General features: G+C 32.1%; 1 protein-coding gene across 1 annotated transcript in view; it reads left to right on the top strand.

Annotated features, from left to right (window-relative positions):
• LOC100974207 (eyes shut homolog) overlaps positions 1-21,268 on the top strand; it is a 1,877,183-nt gene that overhangs the window by 721,485 nt on the left and 1,134,430 nt on the right. The window contains exon 14 of the mRNA XM_063605324.1: positions 19,381-19,502. Coding sequence (XP_063461394.1) covers positions 19,381-19,502 — 122 coding nt within the window. The remainder of the gene's footprint in view (positions 1-19,380; positions 19,503-21,268) is intronic.

Below are 21,268 nucleotides of genomic sequence, written 5' to 3'. Positions count from 1 at the left end.
AAGGAAAAAAGTTAGGGATGATGCTATACAAAAAGTATAAAACTCATGGGGGTACCCATGAGTTAGAAAATTTGCCTTTTTGGGTTTTTCTTTTATTTTTTCATTTTGCTTTCCTCGTTTATAATGAAGAACGAAAAGTCTGAATGATCTTCATTTATATGATTCTTCAATTAGTGACAAGATAATCAGCACATTTACAAATATATCAATGCATTTACTTTCCTATATGTAAAAAATAAAAAATATATATATTTACATTGTAATAACATATATAATATATTGGACAAAAAGGCCTATAAACAATAGCTATTTTATTATATTTTTATGATCATTTATGGTCAATACTATGATCTTCCTATATGGACATTATAGTAATTTTCAGACAAGCATTCAAGCAGGAATATTTTGTCAATTCTGTTCGCTAAAGTATTTCAAACTCCTAGGATGCAGATCATTTAATACATATTTAGCAAATATTTACGGTATCCAAAAAAGACTACATGAATTTTCTGTGCTTCAATTTTGCAGTTTTAATATTATGATGATATAATTTAATAGCATTTATTTATTACCCTTAGGCATAAGGGTAAATTGTTTTGTATAAAATTAGTTTCTTTTTATTTTTTTGAGATGGATTCTCACTCTGTCATCCTGCAGGAGTACAATGGTGTGATCTCAGTACACTGCAACCTCCACCTCCCAGGTTCAAGTGAATCTTGTGCCTTAGCCTCCTGAGTAGCTGGGATTACAGGTGTATGCCACCACCCCTAGCTAACTTTTGTATTTTTAGTAGAGACGGGGATTTCACCATGTTGACCAGGCTGGTCTTGAACACCTGACCTCAAGTGATCTGCCTGCCTTGGCCTCGCAATGTGCTGGGATTACAGGCGTGAGCAACTGCACCCAGCCTATATAGAATTCATTTCAATGAACTCAATTGTTATTAATAGAAACTTTCCATACTTTTGCTTTTTAGGCAAAAAGACATATTTTATGTTATTTTGCATCTGCTAAAGAGCAAAGAATATAGCTCATACTTTGATGAATTGCTTGCTGGTGCTGCCACTGTGACAGGAAATTTCCCAAATATTCACCTTAACAAACAAAAGATATTTTATCAACAAACATTGACTAAAATTAGAATATATGGATTATCTCAGTGCACAGGAAAGAAAAATGTAATTTAACATATGACATTTTAAATTGACACATTATAGTAATAACATAAAGCTAAAAAGTCTAATAATTAAATAAAATCATTTATAAAAGTTGAAAGATTTTCCTTTAAGGAATAAGGAATGCTGAATATCCATTTAATCATAAAGAATATTGTATGAAAACTTTTGAAGGGAAGAAAGTCAGAGAAATGGTAAAAAGTGATTATTTCCAAATTAAAGAGGAAATAAAAATTCCTTCATAAATTACATGAATACATATTGAGAGCCTTATATTAAAATCTCACTAAAATTTGGGCTACTTTTATCTTAAACCCAAATGATATAGAACTTATTTTCAAATAGTGTGAGAAGTGTGTGTTTATTAAAAATATGTAATAGTGATAATCATAAAAGATAAAATTTGTTGAGAAGTTATAGATGTAAGGTTTTATAAAATCCAGTTGATAACCATTGCTTTCTAATCTCTAACAGGAAATATTAACCCCTATTGCTTAAAAGTAGGCAGTGTATTCATGTGTGTTTTACCTAATAAAAAAGTACAACATAATATATTGTAATTCTATATTATATATTACAACTTGAAAGAGTTTATTTTCTAAAGAAATATTTTGCTGTTGGTCAGCATTTTATATATGTGCTGTATGTTATTAATTATTCAGTGAACTTTTGATATACAAAAGACTCCTACTTCACTCATCTGACAAAATGAATAGAAATGTACTTAAGGATTTGGAAATTGACTAAAATCTGTTTGAACATAGATAATATTATTATTTCTACTTGGTGTGTCTCTATCACTATGAATAGCTAGAAATAGTATGAGTTGCTTCCTTCCTCACTAATTTACCACTTGGTTATCAAAAACAAGCCATAGGCCAAATTATGCTATCATGCACACATTTATTGCATCAATGAGGTCTCTGTTCTCTATCTTTTGGTGGTCTCAGAAATTGCTTGCACAAAAGTTTCACAGTAGGTCACTGTTGACAATATTTAAGTCGTTGGGTTATCTTAACATCTTTCAGAGTCAAAAGAATGGGAAATCTCTGAATGAAGGGAGAGGTAAAGGATAATTAAATTATCAAACCTAAGGTGCCATTCCTATGGCTAATGACTATAGGGCTCACTACATCCTGGTCAAGAAGGAACTAAGAATGGCTGTAAAATATTTACTAAGTCTATATATCTTTAATAATAATTTCACTAATGAAATCCAATTTGTAAATTAATATTTTGCATTTGCAAAATATTGAGTGTTGATCAGAGATAAAGATAACTGAAGTATTTGCAGTAACTATCTTTAGAATGTGGGCTTTCTAATCAGAACACTAGCTTACTACACCTAGAGAAAGATTTTCTGCTAAAGAAAGATAAACCATTGTCTGTAGAGTGACACTCAGAATAATACATGCACACACACATTCATATGCATATCTTTTACCATTAAAGTTCAAAATATTTTAAACTACATAGAAAATATCATTCAAATAGTCCTGAGTACAGTAATACAGAAGCAAGAAGATATGATAATAGGACTAAGGGCACACATTTTTAAGCCTCATCGAGCTAATCAAAATTATAGAAATTCGGGTTCTTGATACAAATGTTTATACCACCTAAATCATTTTTTAATTAAAATGTACTTACTCTTCAGTAATCTATTCAGAATTTGGTGGACTTGTTCTATATTTCTCTCTCTCTTTTTTTGAGGGTTGTTGGGGAGGAGACCTGGTCTTATTCTGTTGCCCAGGCTGGAGTACAATGGTGTGCTCACAGCTCACTGCAGCCTCAAACTCCTGGGCTCAAGCGTCCCTCAAACCTCAGCCCCTCAGCCCCCTGAGTATCTGGGACTACAGGCATACAGCACCATGACAACCTTTTTTTTTTTTTTTTTGTAGAGATAGGGTCTCTTCCTATGTTTCCCAGACTGGTCTCGGACTGCTAGATCAAGTGATCCTCCCGCCTTGGCCTCCCAAAGGGCTATGATTTCAGGCATGAGCCACCATGCCCCACCTACTTGTTCTGTTTTTGTAACACAATTTAGAGTAAAGAAATAACACAATTTATCTATCTAATACAATTAGATAAAGAGAGAGATAAAGAGATACATAGATAAATTAGATAAACAGTTTATTTTTATTTAACACAATTAGGTAAATAAAGTTTAAAATAAAATAAACCTCTGTTTATCAGACCATCTCATGTACTACTAGTGGTGTAGTTTTTGGAAACCCCCTTATGATGGTGTTTATGCTGAAAAGTGAAGAGAGAGAACTAATGGTTAGAAAGCAAGTGTGCTAACCGAGAAATACTGAGAATAGCAGCTAGAATAGAAGTGCAGGGTTAGGAGTGATAAAGCTGAAGAAGTAGTGACAAAGAACAGAATATCATAATTTGAGGTTTTGGAGTTAGAAAATTTCTTAGGGGAAACGTGAGGAAGTTATGATTATGTTTTTCGTGACTTCACTAGAGTTGAAGAATGAAAACTCTGGATTGAGAATTTTAAAATACTAATGGATCAATAAAATAATTATGATGATAGATAAATTATGAATTTTTAGTATATGAGTATAGAAAAACCGCTTCAGAAATTATCTCCCTAAAATTTCCTATTATTTTTCCAGTTTTATAAATAAAAAGATAGGCTAAGTAAATTGCCTAATAGCATAAGGGCTCAAAACAGAAGCTGAATTGCAACTCAAGTGCACTGAGCATTATAAAGGTGTATTGGTAGGACTGTGAATTGGGAGAGGATTAATGACGTAATAAAATGAATAGAATACATGAAAATGCCTTATAAATTCCCTCTGGACTTATTCCATTGTACTGATGAAGCATGCATTTTTTGAAAAACATTATTCCTAGCTTATAAATGACTGAGAGGTGAACAGTGTAGCTGTTGAGTATTTTAAAGAGGAAGAGGAATTATACACACACAGATATGCATGTATATACAAATATACAATTTATGTGTATATAAATTGTGTGTGTATATATATGATATATTAGAAAGGATAACTGATCACTTCATTCTTGTTCACTACAGTTAGATGATCATAATAGGATTTCATTTACTTATGTTAAAATTTATTTGAATAATTAATAGTTTACAACAACAGATACATACAACACCACTGACCAAAATGTTCCTTTGGGAAACACGTCTTTAAAGGGCTACATTCCATAATCAAAGTCAATTAGTTCAACCACTGTGGAAGACAGTGTGATGATTCCTCAATGATGTAATGACAGAACCACTATTCAACCCTGCAATCCCATTCCTAGGTATATACCCAAATAAATATCAATTGTTCTATTATAAAGGCACATGCACACATATATTCACTCTGGTACTATTCACAATAGCAAAGACAAGGAATCAACCTAAATGACCATCAGTGATAGACTGGATAAAGAAAATGTAGTACACATACACTATGGTTTATGCAGTCAAAATCATGTCTTTGCAGGGATATGGATGGAGCTGGAGGCCATTATCTTTAGCAAACTAACCCAGGAACAGAAAACCAAATACTGTATGTTCTCATGTGTCAATGGGAGCTAAATGATGAGACCACATGGACACATAGAGGGGAACGAGACACATTGGGGCCCATCAGAGGGTGGTGGGTGGGAGTAGGGAGTAGGGAGAGGATCAGGAAAAATAACTAATGGGTACTAGGCTTAATACCTGATGATGGAATATTCTGTACAAGAAACCACCATAATACAAGTTTATCTATGGAACAAACCTGCACATATACCCCTGAACTTAATATAAAAGTTAAATAGAAGGAAAAATATAGAAATGCCAAATGTAAGATGGCATGGATTTATTTTGTGACATCAAAGATTTTGGGAACAGACTCAGAATTGTAGATATAAGTTGAATCACAATTGGCTCTTCTAAAAGTAGAAAATGAAAAGGAAAACCTATAAATAATTTGGAATATATATTGGAAAAAACAAACTTATACAAAACACTGTATTCAGTGACCTAGGTTCTACATTGTTAAAAAATTATTGACAGCAATTTAAAAAGGTAAAAGGAAAAATCCTTTCAAAATCATTTTTGTCTTAACATTTGAAGACAGTTGCTTAAAATTATCCCTTATTTTATAAGAAAATGATTATATGACATATGACTATAAAGTAACTACTGTTTCCATATTCTACATAATCAAAGATTACTTTTATTGTTCATATTAATATTTACAATGAGAAGGTATTAGTAATTTCCTCTCATTATAAATATTTGTTAACAGGATTAAGAAAATATCTGGAAAACTATTTGTAAACTTCAAATCACAAGTCAAACTTAGCCTTAGAGACTCCACTTTTTTTCTATACCTGAAAATTACCATTGATTTTATTCCATTGAAAGGCGTTAAGACTAATATCACTTATGTGCTTGGTGAGTAAAACATCAATCATTGTGACTCAGTAATACAAATTTCTCTCTGCAAGTTTTTAAACACACATTTGCCCACGCACTGTGGTAAGTGATTGGCAACAAAGACAAACTTTAACAGTGGTTCTTCTAAAAAAAAAAAAAAAAAAAAAAAAAAAAACCTGAGTCGTGAACTACTTAACTGTGTTCGCAGCTGAAACTTTAACAACATAATTTTGTTACTCAGGGATTAACCAATCACTAGGAACACCTTAGACATCTGGTCAGAATACTTGGCACAATAGAGAGATAGTTCTTGTTAATATCTGGTGCTTTTAGAAACTATAAATAAGGCAATACAAATATAATCATTTTAGAATTGAAAGAGCAAAAAATTACTGAGTTCAAATTTATTGATTTAAAATTAAGACCAGTTATGACCAACTGGATAAGATGTTCAATAGCCTACATGTCATAGCATTTGGGACCAGAATCAAATACCCTGACATCTGCCTAGGGCATTTTACCCATGTCTCCATTCACATTAAGTCAATATCATGAGTGGTTTAATGTGTGTAGAAAATATTTATGGTATCTGTGGATAGAATGACAACAGAAGCCTTCATTCCTGAATTTAAAAAAAAGAAGAATGAAGGAAAAAAAAAATACTTATGTTTCTGATCTCCCTGATTACTCTGAGGAGAGGAGTAATGATTATGTCAATAATAACACATTCTACAATGCAAAACACAGATTGGAGGGCTTGTTTTCATAAATTAATGAGTTTTACAACAAATTTGCTTCTTGGAATTATTATTGAGGAATTATGGAATTCCAGCATGCTGATGATGACAGGGATATTTGAAATTGTAGCTCACACTATTTCTAAGTATTCTTACATTGTTCTACTCCCTTCCCACCTGCCGCTTACATGGTCACCACAACTACGACTGAGTATTTATATCCCCCATCTTACCCCTACTGGTTTCTAATGCAAAGCAGGTAGTCTATCAGCCAGCAATAAAATCATAATGGCTAACCATAAGACAAAATAGTCCTCTCATCAAGGAACTATAACCTACAGATATACAAGTCATTCAATAATTGTTAAGGTCCTGGGATATGAAGCCAGTTTACATTATTTACACTCCAATGAGTGTGTGTCTAACTGTAATGTTTCCAGAATTCCTCTTGCCAATTGCCAAGAAATTATTATGTTTATGAAATATAAAATGTAAAGAAACACCACAGTTTGATTACAGTATATATATTTGCTGAAGATTGTTTCTTAATCTCTGTGAAAGTGAGGTTTAGATTCAGATGACATTAAATTTGTTTGTTTTGTTTTGTTTAGTTTTTGAGATGGAGTCTCACTCTGTCACCCAGGCTGGAGTGCAGTGGCGCGATTTTGGCTCACTGCAACCACTGCCTCCTGGACTCAGGCGACTCTCATGTCTCAGCCTCCTGAACAACTAGGATTACAGGCCTGAGCCACCGCACCCAGCCAAAATTTGATGTTATATACATACACAACATATGGTATATACGTATGTCATTATATATACTAGGTATATTTATAATTATATGTAATACATTGTGTATCTATAATTATACAAATATATTTTATGTGATATATATATACAGAATTGCATAAAAATGCTTTCAGTTCAAACTTAAAACCATTTTACAGAAAAAAATCCTAATAAATGTAAAATATTAGAAGTTTTACAGAACATAAAACTGTCAAATAGGCTAAAATACAGTTGAACATTTCTTTATATTATCTCATATTGGTCATTTTATTTTATTTTACCAGGTGATTAAATGAACTATTTAAGTAGGTATTGAAAATATTTAAAAACAATAAGCAAATACCATATTATTTGTTTGGTATTTGTCTCTGTTTTGCTGTGAAAAAGCCTAGACTATTTTTCTACTTTTACAGGCACTAATTTTTTTTGATGAAGGAGGTTGCATTTATTTTTATTTTTATATTTGCGGGTACATAATAGGTGTGTATATTTATGGTATGCATGAGATGTTTTGATACAGGCATGCAATGTGAAATAATCAAATCATGGAGAATGAGGTCTTCACCCCTTCAAGCATTTATCTGTTGTGTTACAAACAATCCAATTACACTATTTTAGTTATTTCAAAATGTACAATTAAGTTGTTATTGACTATAGTCACCCTGTTGTGCCATCAAATAGTAGATCTTATTCATTCTCCCTAATTTTTTTTTTTTTAATCCATTAACCATTCCCACATCTCCCAAACCATCCACTACCCTTCCCAGCCTCTGGTAACCATCCTTCTACTCTCTGTGCCCGTGAATTCAATTGCTTTGATTTATAGGTCTCACAACTAAGTGAGAACATGCAATATTTGATTTGTCTTTCTGTGCCTGGCTTATTTCACTTCATAATAATCTCCAGTTCCATCCATGTTGTTGCAAATGACAGGATCTCATTCTTCTCAATGGCTCAGTAGTACGCCATTGTGCATGTGTACTGCATTTTTTTAATCCATTTATCTTTTGATGGACACTTAGGTTGCTTGCAAGTCTTGGCTATTGTGAACAATGCTGCAACAAACATGGAAGTGAAGATATCTCTTTGATATACTGATTTTCATTTGGGGGGTGTATACCCAGCAGTGGGATTGCTGTATCATTTGATAGCTCTATTTTTAGTTTTTTGAGGAACCTCAAATTGTTTTCCATAGTGACTGTACTAATTTACATTCACATCAACAGTATAAGTGGATTCCCCTTTCTCCACATCTTCACCAGCATTTGTTGTTGCGTCTTTTGGATATATTAACTGGGGTCAGATGATTTCTCATTGTGGTTTTGATGTGCATTTCTCTGATAATCAGTGATGTTAAGCACCTTTTCACATGCCTGTTTGCCATTTGTGTGTCTTCTTTTGATAAATGTCTGTTGAAATTTTTTGCCCATTTATTGATCAGATTATTAGAGTTTTTTTCCTATAAAATTGTTTGAGATCCTTATATATTCTGGTTATTAGTCCCTTGTCAGATTGGTAATTTACAAATATTTTCCTCCCATTCTGTGGATTGTCTCTTTACTTTGTTGATTGTTTCCCTTGCTGTGCAGGAGCTTTTTAACTTGATGTGATGTCATTTGTCCATTTTTGCTTTGGTTGCCTGTGCTTGTGGGTATTGCTCAAGAAATATTTGACCAATGTCCTGGAGATTTTCCCCAGTTTTCTGTGGTAGTTACATAGTCTGAGGTGTTAGATTTAATTATCTAATCCATTTTGATTTGACTTTTGTACATGACGAGAGATAGGCATCCAGTTTCATTCTTTTGTCTATGGATATCCAGCTTTCCCAGCACCATTTATTGAACAAACTGTCTTTTCTCCAGTGCATATTCTTGGCACCTTTATCAAAAATGAGTTCACTGTAGGTGTGTGGATTTGTTTTTGGGTTCTCTAATCTGTTCCATTGGTCTGTATCTGTTTTTATGCCAGCAACATGCTATTTGGTTACTATAACACTGTAGTATAATTTGAAGTCAAGTAATGTAATTATTTCCATTTCATTCTTTTTGCTTAGGATAGCTTTGGCTATCCTCGGTCTTTTGTGGTTTCATATAAATTTTGGAATTTTTTTTTCTATTTCTGTGAAGGATGTCATTGATATTTTGATAGAGATTACACTGAATGTGTAGACTGCTTTGCATAGTATTGCAGTTTCTCTATTCCTTAATTTAGTGAGGTCTGAGTTCTTGTCAGAGGACAAAGAAGAATAAGGCATGTGGACACCAGAGAGTGAGTAAGGCAGAGCAGAATTTGTAAAGCAATAGAAAAATTATTAGCAGTGAGAGGGGACCCAAAGTCAGTTGCCAGAAATGGTTCTGAGTGCTGGGGATTTTTTTTATGTGGGGAAAAACAAGAAAGCCTTCTGTAGGTTCTGCCTTAATGGGAGGAATAAAGATCTCCCCCTCTCCCGGGGATGTTGCATCTATGCGTATCTGGAGTAGACCATAGTGACTCCATCGTAGTTATTACCCAAGAATGCCTAAGCAAAACCCATGGGATAGGGGGCCAAAACTGCAATGCTGATGACATTACAATTAGCTCTGGGTCATATTCAGGACATTTAGTTGATTTATTGTGCTTGCTCCTAAGTTGGGACAGTCCCTTCTGAGCAAACATCCTGGTATAAGAGGAAGTTCTTAACCATATTTTTCCTGCTAACTACATCACAAGGGTGGTGTCAGTGTGTCTCCATGCGCACTGCCTCTCTCCCAAGACTCTCCCTCTGTATGTGTGTAGCCAGCCTCTAACTATGTCCTCTCCCAATAGTATGGATGTTTTAACAATATTGATTCTTGTAATCCATGAACATGGAATTTTTTTTTTCATTTTTTGATGTCCTCTTCAATTTCCTTCATCATTGTCATATATTTTCATTATTGTGATCTTTCCTTTCTCTGGTTAATTCCTAGGTATTTAATTTCATTTTTGGCTATTGTAAATGGAATTAAGATTTTTTTGTTGTTGTTGTTTGTTTGTTTGTATTTTGAGACAGAGTCTCACTCTGTCACCTAGGCTGGACTGCAGTGCAGTGACACAATTACTGCTCACTGCTGCCTCCGCCTCCCAGGTTCAAGTGTTTCTCCTGCCTCAGCATCCTGAGTAGCTGGGACTACAGGTGCCTGCCACCACGCTCGGCTAATTTTTTGTTTTGTATTGTATTTTTGGTAGAGAAATGGTTTCACCATATTGGCCAGGCTAGTCTTGAACTCCTGACCTCAGGTTATCTACCTGCCTCAGCCTTCCAAACTTCTGGGATTACAGGTGTGAGCCACCATGCCCAGCCTATGTTTTTGATTTGTTTTTAAGATTGTTCACTTTTGGCATATAGAAATACTACTGATTTTTGTATGTACTGATTTTTGGTTCTTATGAAGGTGTTTTCAGTGTATATAGTTGTTAATTTGGTGTCCTTGCCAGGGGTGGGGGAAAAATTGATGATGCTTTCTATTCCACCATCTTGCTCTGCCTCAGTTGCTAATTTTCTTTGAGGTCATAATACTGGTAATGAGTTTTGTACTTGTGGTTCAAAACTTACAAGTGATTTTTAGTCCATGGTGTACTTGCATTATTATTGTCATTTGGCTCTCAGACCAAAACATGTAATGCTCCCCAAAACTATATGTTACAGAATTACATTTATATACTGTCATCTTTATGTGATCATCTCATACAAGATTATATTTTCTATATTCTTATTATTTGTGTACTAGGGAAAAAGCTTTGGGTATTAGACTATATCTCTAATTGTCAAATTGAGTCAATATGGAAGATAATATTCAAAACATAATAAATATGTTTGAGCAGTACACATCAATGACAGATGAGTTATTTTTTCCCATGGTTTATTACAGTTAGTCTAAACTTCTTTTTTCTAGTTTTAAATTCTTTTTTTTTAAACCAACATTAAAGGTAAAGGAACCCTTAAAAAGGATCACAAATGGTTTATGAAGGTAGGGCATGCCGTAAGAGAACTAAATTATAAGTGAAGATTACTAACAAAAACTATAAATTGAAAATAGCATAGTAGACAAACAGCTGAAGTTATTTTGATAGTAGATTTACTAGATATAGGAAATAAAACCAGTGGAAATTTATACTTAATGTTTGTTTTCTCATTTGGAATATTAGGCACTAAAATGATCATTTGCTTTTTTTTTGTTACTAATGAAAAGTATAATCACATGGAAACAATGACTAAGTTTCTTAGAGGTTTATGTTTTCTTTAGAAAATGGTTTCAAAATCCAGTATAGCTTGATTTATACTCTATATTATCTTCATCTACCATGTGACTTTTCATATTCTTCATGTATTTGTATTACATTTTCCCAAGTAAAAGAAATTGTGTTTTTCTACAAGTTTTGCCTTGAAAGTATCACTCATTGTAAAGTGTATTTTCTTTGCCTTATTTCAAAATATGTTCAATCAAATTCAGTGTTTGTAACTTTTTATAGAAATTGTTTCTAAATATTCCATTTACTTTCTGTCAGAATAATACATATTATTTTACTTTAGATTTAAAGCACCAAGATAAATCATTTTCTCTTGCTGAAAGAAATCATATTAAGATAGTTCTGTTTGTTTTATGAATAAAGATTAGTGTTTTTATGTATAATCCTGAGTATCAGCATTCAGTATTTGGAAACCTTTGTGTCTATAGCCAACTCTATAAGTATTTATGAATTAAAGTGAAAACTTAAAATAACATTTAAATAAAAGAGACAATAAGTCAATAGGGAGAGCCCTTTATTTTTACAAGGATTAAATTCATTACAAATTTTACTTCAAAAGTTTTTTTATTAATGCAAAGAAAAATATTTGTCCTTCTTTCAAGAATTACATAAATAATGATCAGAAAGAGACTATAATTCGAAATTTCTATTTTTCTCAGTATATATCTACATTTTCAGTAATCTAATAGAAAGTTTCACGAAGCACACATGTTAGTAAAAAATTGTGGCTAAGACTGAATAAAATACAATAATTCTAATGTACAAAAACTTTTCAAAATGGAAGCAATCCAAGTTTTCTTTCAATGGGGATTTTAATTCTTCATTTATAGAACTGCTTTTGGTTGATCGTAATGAAATGATTATTTAAATGAATTCTTTTTAAAAAGTCTTTTTCTTGTTAGGAAAATAAGATTATTAAATATCTAGAAATGATAAATAAAATATCCTCCATGACTATATTAGTACCAATGAATATCATTATAGATGTTCCAATCTCTAGCACCTATTCAGTCAAACATTAGACACTATTCCAGATGTTATTATTGATGATAATTGTTGAACAAAGTAAAGAAAGTTTCTGCCCTCTTGGAATTTATACTTTAGAAACTAGAGAAATACGCAATAATATAATTAAGATATTTTTAAATACAATAAGCACTAAGCAGAATACAGCTTACATGTACATAAGTAACTAACATGCTTTAAATGTATCATAAAATCTAAAACAGTAAGTAAGAGAAGGTATGCTGAAGGAAATTATCAAAGCTTCAGGTACTATGTGGCACTTGTTTTGACATTTGCAGGTGGATAAAACTGGGAAAGTATGGTCAGGGATTGGTGGAAGTAGACAAAGTCATTCCAAGTGGAAGAAAGTAAAGGAAACAAACATCACAGAGACTGAGAAGTAGTTTAGCTTACCTGGACAAGTCACTAAAATGAGAACATTTTAGTTAAAATTTATGGTTGTCTTACTATGTTAGATATTACACTACGTCCTATACTCAGTGCTGTACTTCTTATACCCTCGTCGGGCAGGTAGCATTACTTCTGATGTGCCTTGAAATTAAGTAACATGCTTAAAATTATATAAGTCATAATTCTTAGAGCCTGAATTTAAATCCAGGTCATCTGTCAACAAATTCCCACAATCTTAAACATTGCAGTAAGTTCTCAGGTTTTGTTTTTGTAAAAAGTGAGTTTGTTCTGCTTTCATAATTGAAGTGTATTTTTACTGGGTATAGAAGTTTAAATTGGCAGTTATTTTCTTTCACTCCATTATGATGTTGGCTCATTGGGTTCTTGCTTCTGATACTGGGGAGTAAGTTGTGATCTTTGTGTCCCTTTGAAGATAATATGTCTTTGTTCATTGGCTGCCTGTATGATTTACTCCTTGTCTTTCATTTTCAGAAGTTTTAATCTAGATAAAGTTTTATTTTTATGTATCCAGCATTGGTCTCAAGAACTTTCTAAATCTGTGGTCACTCTCTTTTTGCCATCTTTTGAAAATTCTCAGGCAACAATTTTTCAAATATTGTTCTTGCCCAATTTCTCTACCTTCGCTTTTGATACTCCAATTAAACAAATAATGGCTATTTTCATTAGTTCCCATATTTTGTTTTCTTTTATGACTGTTATATCCTTTATATAAATATTTCAATCTGTATATCTTTTACTAGCAAGTTTATTAATTCTGTCTAATATGTCTATTATTAAAATAATATATTAAGTCATTAAATTTCAGGTTATAATTTTCAAACTCAGAGTTTTTCTTTGTCTCTTTTATAGATTTCAGTTTTCTAGTGGAATTCCCTATTTGTCTTCTATATTTTTATAGGTATTCATCATAAGTATTTTAAAATCTCTATCCAATAATCACAGTATCTCAATAGTATATTTCTACTGTCAGTTTGTCTCTTGACATTTGGTAATCAGCATTTAAGAAACTTTTTTATTGAATGGCAGACATTTGTTTCAAACTTTGAAAAGCTCCATCTAATGTTAACGTCTTCCAAAGAGGATTTTTTATTTTTATTTTTCTGGCAGACAGAATAGGAATGCATGATCACATTTTAGGCAAGTATGGTTTTCATGCCGTTAAAGCTGTTTTTGTTTTTGTTTTTTTGCTGGTTTTTCTTCAAGATATGCCCCTCTGTTGTGTTCATTTAAAGCTAGAAGTGTTTAACAAGACTGTAAGATATTGCTGGCCCTAAACTCCAACTTTTATCTTCCTTGCACTACTAGACTGCTAATGCTTTACTTTTGTGTAATTTCATACTATAAATACAAGGTTGAAAGGGAACAAGAGCCTCTATAGAATAGGGCTGATCAAATTGTGGGCTCACTTCTCTGTTCTTCTCTTCACGGACCTAATCTCCTTGACCAAGCTGAATGCTAGTGTTTTCTTTTCATTCAAAGAAGCTGCTGCAAACTCCAGCTACTACTTTCTGCTTATCTAGATGCAACTACTTATCTGGAAGCAAATGGGCAAATGTCCTGGTTTGAAAAGCAGAGCCCTCTGTAGTCTTAACTTTGCTTGCTTCTTATCTCTTTAGCTTTAGAAGATCTAGTCAACTTCAGTTGTTCTTGTAACAATTCAACTATATATATATATATATATATATGTATATGTGTATATATTTTTTATTCAGTTTCTACATTTGTTTTTGATAAACTGATGTTTGACAGGGTTTTTTAAAATCATTTTGTAGGTAGTTGTTGTTAATATAAGTACATTCCCATTTTGTTTTCATTTGCTAAAAGAAATTTTTAGAATGTGTATTGAATTTTATAAAATATTTTTCTGCTCTGAAATGATAAAACCATTTTTCTTTCTCTAAAAGATTTTCTTGTGTTGAGGCATATTTCCATTTCTGGCATATTTCCAGCTCAAACTATATAATGTATTTTAAATACATTACTGTTTTTGACTATCTAAATTTATGTTTTTTTGAAAAAAATTGACTTTTTGATCCTAAAAACATTGACTAAATTTCTATTTGTTGTTATATGCTTGCTAGAATTTGGTAGCTAGGTTTTGATAGTCTCAAAAAATAATTTGAGTAGTTTTTCCTGTTTTTCTATTCTCTTCACCTATGTGGCATAAGAGAATAAATAAATTCTTGGGAGTAATTTTGTTTGAGTCTATGTTAGCAAATCTCCCTCCTTTGGTATATTTTTAAATGTCTACTGATTTAGTATGATTTTCTATTTCATCTTGAATACATTTTCCTCATTTATATTTTCTTATATTAATCCACGTCATGTAAGTCTGTGTTCATAAATTACATATTGCTGGATTCTCTTGCTCTTCCTCCTTCTTTGTTTTTCCTAGTCTGGTTATCTCTTATTATATGGCATAAATGTTTATAAAAATAAGTAATGTATTGATCAATAGGTTTGAGCTAATCGTGGTACTTCTGTCAATTATTCTTTGACGTTGTTAGATCTAGACTGTTTTGCCTAGAGGTAATGGCTATTACTAATTAATGATAATTATTTGTCGCTAGGCTAAGAATATTATAGTTATTACTACCTTCAAGTCGTAAGTATATTTATGAAGTATAAATTGTTAGTACTTTACATATGAAGGCACCTGAGGCTTAGAGAACTTGAGTAGGTTACTTGGAAAAATTAAGTAGATTAGTAGATATCAAAGGCAAAATTATAAGATGATCCTCGAGATTCCCATCTCCTGGTGTATATGCCCTGTAAAATCTCCCCTTGGGTGTGAGTGAAACCTGTAAATATGATACTTCTTCCATGATTATATTATATGTAGAAAGAGATTTTACAGTGTTATTAACACCCCCAATAAGTGACTTTTATTTAATCAAACATGTGGTTGTCCTACATGGGCTGCCCTAATTAGATGGGCCTTTAACAAAACAAGAGGTAACAGCAGAGATTCTCCTGTTGTCCTTAAAAAAACAAACTGGCATGCTGTGAGAGGAGGAGGCCATGTGTCAAGGACCTGCGAATACCTTCTAAACGCTGAGAGTAGTCTTTACCTGGTAGCTAGCAAGAAAATGAGACCTGAGTCCTAGAGGCAGAATGAAATGAATTCTGCTACAATCATTGAACTTGGAAGAGAACTCTATTTCCTAGGTGAGATCACATCCCAGTCAGTACCTTGATTTCAGCATGGTGAGACTGAAAGCAAAGGATTTAGGTGACTGACACTTGTACACTGACTTATTGAAACTGTGAGACAGTACATTTATGTTGTTTTAAGACACGAAATTTGTAGTAATTTTTTAGGCAGTAAGAGAAAACTAATATACTAGATGTCTAGAGATTTAATAAGCATCAGAGATAATGTTTAAAGAAAATCTAACTTGAAAATTCATGTTCACAATTATGCTATCCATCTTACTTTAGTACATCTGTTACTGATAAGAAAAATTTAAAATATCTGGCTGTTGATCTGAAAAAGTGAACTACTATATAGTTTATGCATTTACAACTATCAAACTTGACAGCTTTGTCTTTATTTTTTTCTCACTGGCTGCAGAGTTCAATATTGTAGACGTGTGTTTTTATCATCTTCTGTCTTTCCTGTCTCATGCATATTTTCAAACTACTGTTTTATCTAAGTTTAGTAGGAAGAGTAATGTCTACTTTGTAGTGAGAAGTTAAAAAATGATAAGATTCTAATTTAATAAATAATGTAAACCTTTACTCCTTTTGGTAAATACATTTTAATAATACTTTCCTTTTCCATCAAAATTGGCTCAAAATATGCTTTTAAAAATAGTATTTTACTTTAATACTATTTAATACTAGTATTTAATATTATTTAATATTATTAAATATTTAATATTAATATTCAATAATTACTTAATGTTTAATATTAAAATATTAAATATTAATATTAATTATATTTCAGTTTTCTAGTGGAATATAATTTCTATTTTTATAATTAATATTAAAAATATTTAATAAGTATTAATATTTGATATTTAATAATATTAAATAAAATATTTAATATTATTTAATACTATTCTGGCCACTGTATTGACCAGTGCAAATTTAAGTAACAGTTATTTTAAATTACTGGAATCAATTATTCAATGTTGAATGAGAAACTGCTTTGCAGCAAGAATGTCTAAATTCAGGAAAATGCTTTTGAATCAAGTAAGATACTGATGAATAAAAATTCTCAAACTCTGGGTTATTTTTAGTTGCTGTGCACTTTTGTTCTCTTCATCATTTACATTTTTAAATTTTAATTTTTTAAATTATATTTTCTTCATCCTTTTATGTTTTCTTTTTGTATATAGTTCATCATATCTGGAATTCACTGCTATAGTACCTGATACTTTAATGATAATGATACCCTGAAATTGATAATTTTCTACTAATTATCAAGTTATTGAAAATACCAATAGTTACTAGCGTTTAAGAAATATATGAATTTAATAGGAAAAATTTGACTGACTTTTTGACTCACTAAATTTGTTTCAAAATATTATTGAGGCATCAAAATAAAAATCAGCAGTGTGCTTATGCGTTTGTCTTTACATAAATAATTTATACCCCATAATATGAGAAATTTCAGAACATAACGAACGGGCATGTCCCGAAGATTTTATGCATATGCCATTTATGCTACTGAGTGGGATGATTTTCTCCCATTCACCACAGCTGATGTTGTCTTGCCTATTGTGGAATTGCTTTCATTTTAAATAGCACATTCATAAAACAAAATATAATCATTATATTCAATTTTTATGTAAGTCCTCTTTTAATGTTTACAAAAAAGAAAAAAAAGAAAAAATAAGCCAAACGCAACCAATGAAAACTGTAAATGTTACCACACTCATGGAGGAAGTTAACAATGTAGGGAGCATGGTATGTGAAAAAAAAATCTGCTAAAATCCCGCAAAACTGGAGTACCCTTAAAGATTATTCTGAGTGGAGACTAGTATATGTGTCAGGAATAAAGCACAATGTTGAAAAGGTGGCTCTCATTCTTGTGCTTTTAAGCTAGTTATTAATACCTAGCATGGAAAACCAATTGGCCCTGTTCAACCAAAGCACAGTACTGAGTAGAACTTCTTACACATTTAAACTGTTGTAACCTAAATTCACATACTTGGAGCATGAATTTATTTTTCTTCTGGTTATCATGTTTCATTGTTATGTTTGTAAAAAAAATTTGCTGTCCAAATGTACCAAAGTGATGAAAGATCATTTTGAATTTTGTTTTGGCTACTAACTTCAACCTTTAAATTATTGGTCATATCATGTTTGTTCTTTTCTGTTTATTTAATCAACATTAATTAAACATAGGGTGCTAGATCTGTACAGGATGTTGAGATGTATTAAACTAAGATGCGTTCTGTAATCTCAGGGCTCCTACTCATCACATTGTGCTTATAAGTATATAGACTTCTTAACTCTATCCGCAAATGGAGAAACTGGGCTGGCATTATCTAACTCAACTCTCAACTCTGTTCAGTAGAAATTAAACGAGATCTCTGTTTGTGTTTTAACTTTTCTAGTAACCACTACAAAAAGCTGTGGAAATAAATGAAATTAATTGAAATCGTACGTTTCATTTAACTCTTTATATCAAAATTATTTCCATGTCAACCAAAAGTAAATAATAAAAAATTTTAGTGAGATACTTGGCATTCCTTTTTTAATACTAACTTTTCAACATTCAATATGTATTTTATATTTATAGCACATCTTAAATGGTACTAGCCATGTTTCAATGTTTTATAGCCACATGTGGCTACTGTATTGAAAAGTGCAGATTTAAATAACAGTTAACATTGATTTTACCATTTTTATAATGCTATATCTAGATTCTCTACAGACAAAAGCCCAAAATATAATTTTGACAAGAGCTCTATTCTTCAAAAATATTTTTCATATAGAAAGTATTTTCACAGAGTAATTTAAAGTGTTTCTTTTGTTTGTTTGTTTGCCCAATACTAGGAAAGCAAAATTTTACCTCTAGCATTCTGAATTACATTGTCATAGGGCAACTCTCTGTTTCAGAAAAACACCATGAAAAGTTTTACGATTTTAATTAACCAAAAGTCTGTTAATTTATTTTAAATATTTATCTGTAACAATAAATCTGTCAAAAGTTTCCTTATTTATACTTGTATTTTTAACTTGTGAGCTAGTTGCTGAGTTGTTTAATTAGTTATTTAGTTATACTCCATCATCTACCATCATATGACTAACATGCTATTTTTCTTTTAAAACATTTAACAAAGATGATAGTTCTACATTGTGAGCATAATGCATAAATCTTTAATACCTTCTGTAGAATCTATTGACTTACTACAAAACTTTATTTAATTAGATACTAAAGAATACTGTTCACACGGTTTTAAAAATGTGGTAAAAGTCATTTGGGGGGAGTATTGGCATTCTATAAAACTAAAAAAAATTATAAATTGACAGAGATATCAAAATAGCCAGGAGTAATATCTGTATTATAGGCTTAATAGTAAGAAATAGCCTAAAAATATATAATTTCATATTCTCTTAGAGCTACCAGTGTGTGTGCCTATCTGATTGGGAAGGAAATTTTTGTGAACAAGAATCCAATGAGTGTAAAATGAATCCTTGCAAGAACAATTCCACCTGTACTGACCTTTACAAAAGCTATCGGTGAGTAACATATTTTTAGTTTTCTTCATGAAATTACTTGGAGTGCTCAGTGTCCTTGGGATACATCCAGACATTATTTTCACTTTAGATACATTTAATTAAAATAACCATCCAGCAATGAAGAGCCATTTACTGACAAGATGGTGTCACAATCATTTGAAATTTGAAAACACTGAAGGCCAGATGTCAACAAAGTATAAACAAATTTTAACTTGAAAAGGCAATGTTCCAATATGGTAATGATACAAATGCATTTACTTCTTCAAAACATGTTTTTGCCATCTTAACATTGTTTTGGACCTTTCCATGCAGTATGAGAACTACCACACTATGACAAGAAAGGAGTGAGTCCACTAAATTAAAACTTCCAATTTTTTACTTAGAGATTATTTTGAGTTTGGATAATTTAATAAAATTTTTGATATATTTTATAATATAAATTATCCACATATTCCATAATTCAATTGTATTAATTAGTTATTAGATGAGAATTCTGAAGAAACTCCAAATAGAAATTCTGAGTAGGTGTTTATGTATTATGCCCACCTTTTAATGGAGTTGTTTTTTGCTTGTTGAATAAGTTCCTTATAGATTCAGCGTATCACACCTTTATTGGATGCATAGATCGTGACTATTTTTCCCATTCTTTTTTTTTTTTTTTTTTAATAGAGAAACAACAGTGGGCCCAGGGGACCGGCACTCAGCATACCAAGGACCTGCACCGGCCTCTGAGTTCCCTCAGTTTTTATTGATTATTATCTTCATTATTTCAGCAAAAAGGAATGTAGTAGGAGGGCAGGGTGATAATAAGGAGAAGGTCAGCAACAAATATGTGAGCAATAGAATCTATGTCATAATTAAGTTCAAGGGAAGGTACTATGACTGGACATGCACGTAAGCCAGATTTATGTTTCTCTCCACCCAAACATGTCAGTGGAGTAAAGAATAACAAGGCAGCATTGCTGCAAACATGTCTCGCCTCCCACCATAGGGCGGTTTTTCTCTGATCTCAGCATTGAACAAATGTACAATCGGGTTTTATACCGAGACATTCAGTTCCCAGGGACAGGCAGGAGACAGTGGCCTTCCTCTATCTCAGCTGCAAGATGCTTTCCTCTTTTACTAATCCTCCTCAGCACAGACCCTTTACGGGTGTTGGGCTGGGGGACGGTCAGGTCTTTCTCATCCCAGGAGGCCATATTTCAGACTATCATATGGGGAGAAACCTTGGACAATACCCCGCTTTCAAGGGCAGAGGTCCCTACGGCTTTCCGCAGTGCATTGTGCCCCTGGTTTCAGACTATATTTCAGACTATCACATGGGGAGAATACTCCGCTTTATTTTTCCCATTCTGTCAGTTGTCTGTTTACTCCGTTGATAGTTTCCTTTGCTATGCAGAAGCTCCTTAGCTTAATCTTACTTGTCAATTTTTGGTTTTGTTGCAGTTGCTTTTGTGGACTCACTCATAAATTATTTATCAAGGCTGATGTCCAGAATGGTGTTTTCTAGGTTTTCTTCTAGGATTCTTATAGTCAGAGGTCTTATATTTATATATTTAGTCCATCCTGAGTTACTTTTTTGTGTATAGTAAAAGGTAAGGGTCCAGTTTCAGTCCTCTGCATATGGACAGCCAATTTTCCCAGCACCATTTATTGAATAGGGGGTCCTTCCCTCATTGCTTATTTTTGTTGATTTATCAAATATTAGATGGCTGTCAGTATGTTGCTTTATTTCTGGTTTTGCTATTCTGTTCCACTGATCTATG

This window comes from Pan paniscus, chromosome 5 (assembly GCF_029289425.2).
Source record: "Pan paniscus chromosome 5, NHGRI_mPanPan1-v2.0_pri, whole genome shotgun sequence".
Lineage (NCBI taxonomy): Eukaryota > Metazoa > Chordata > Mammalia > Primates > Hominidae > Pan > Pan paniscus.
This window is presented reverse-complemented; position numbering and strand designations above follow the sequence as displayed.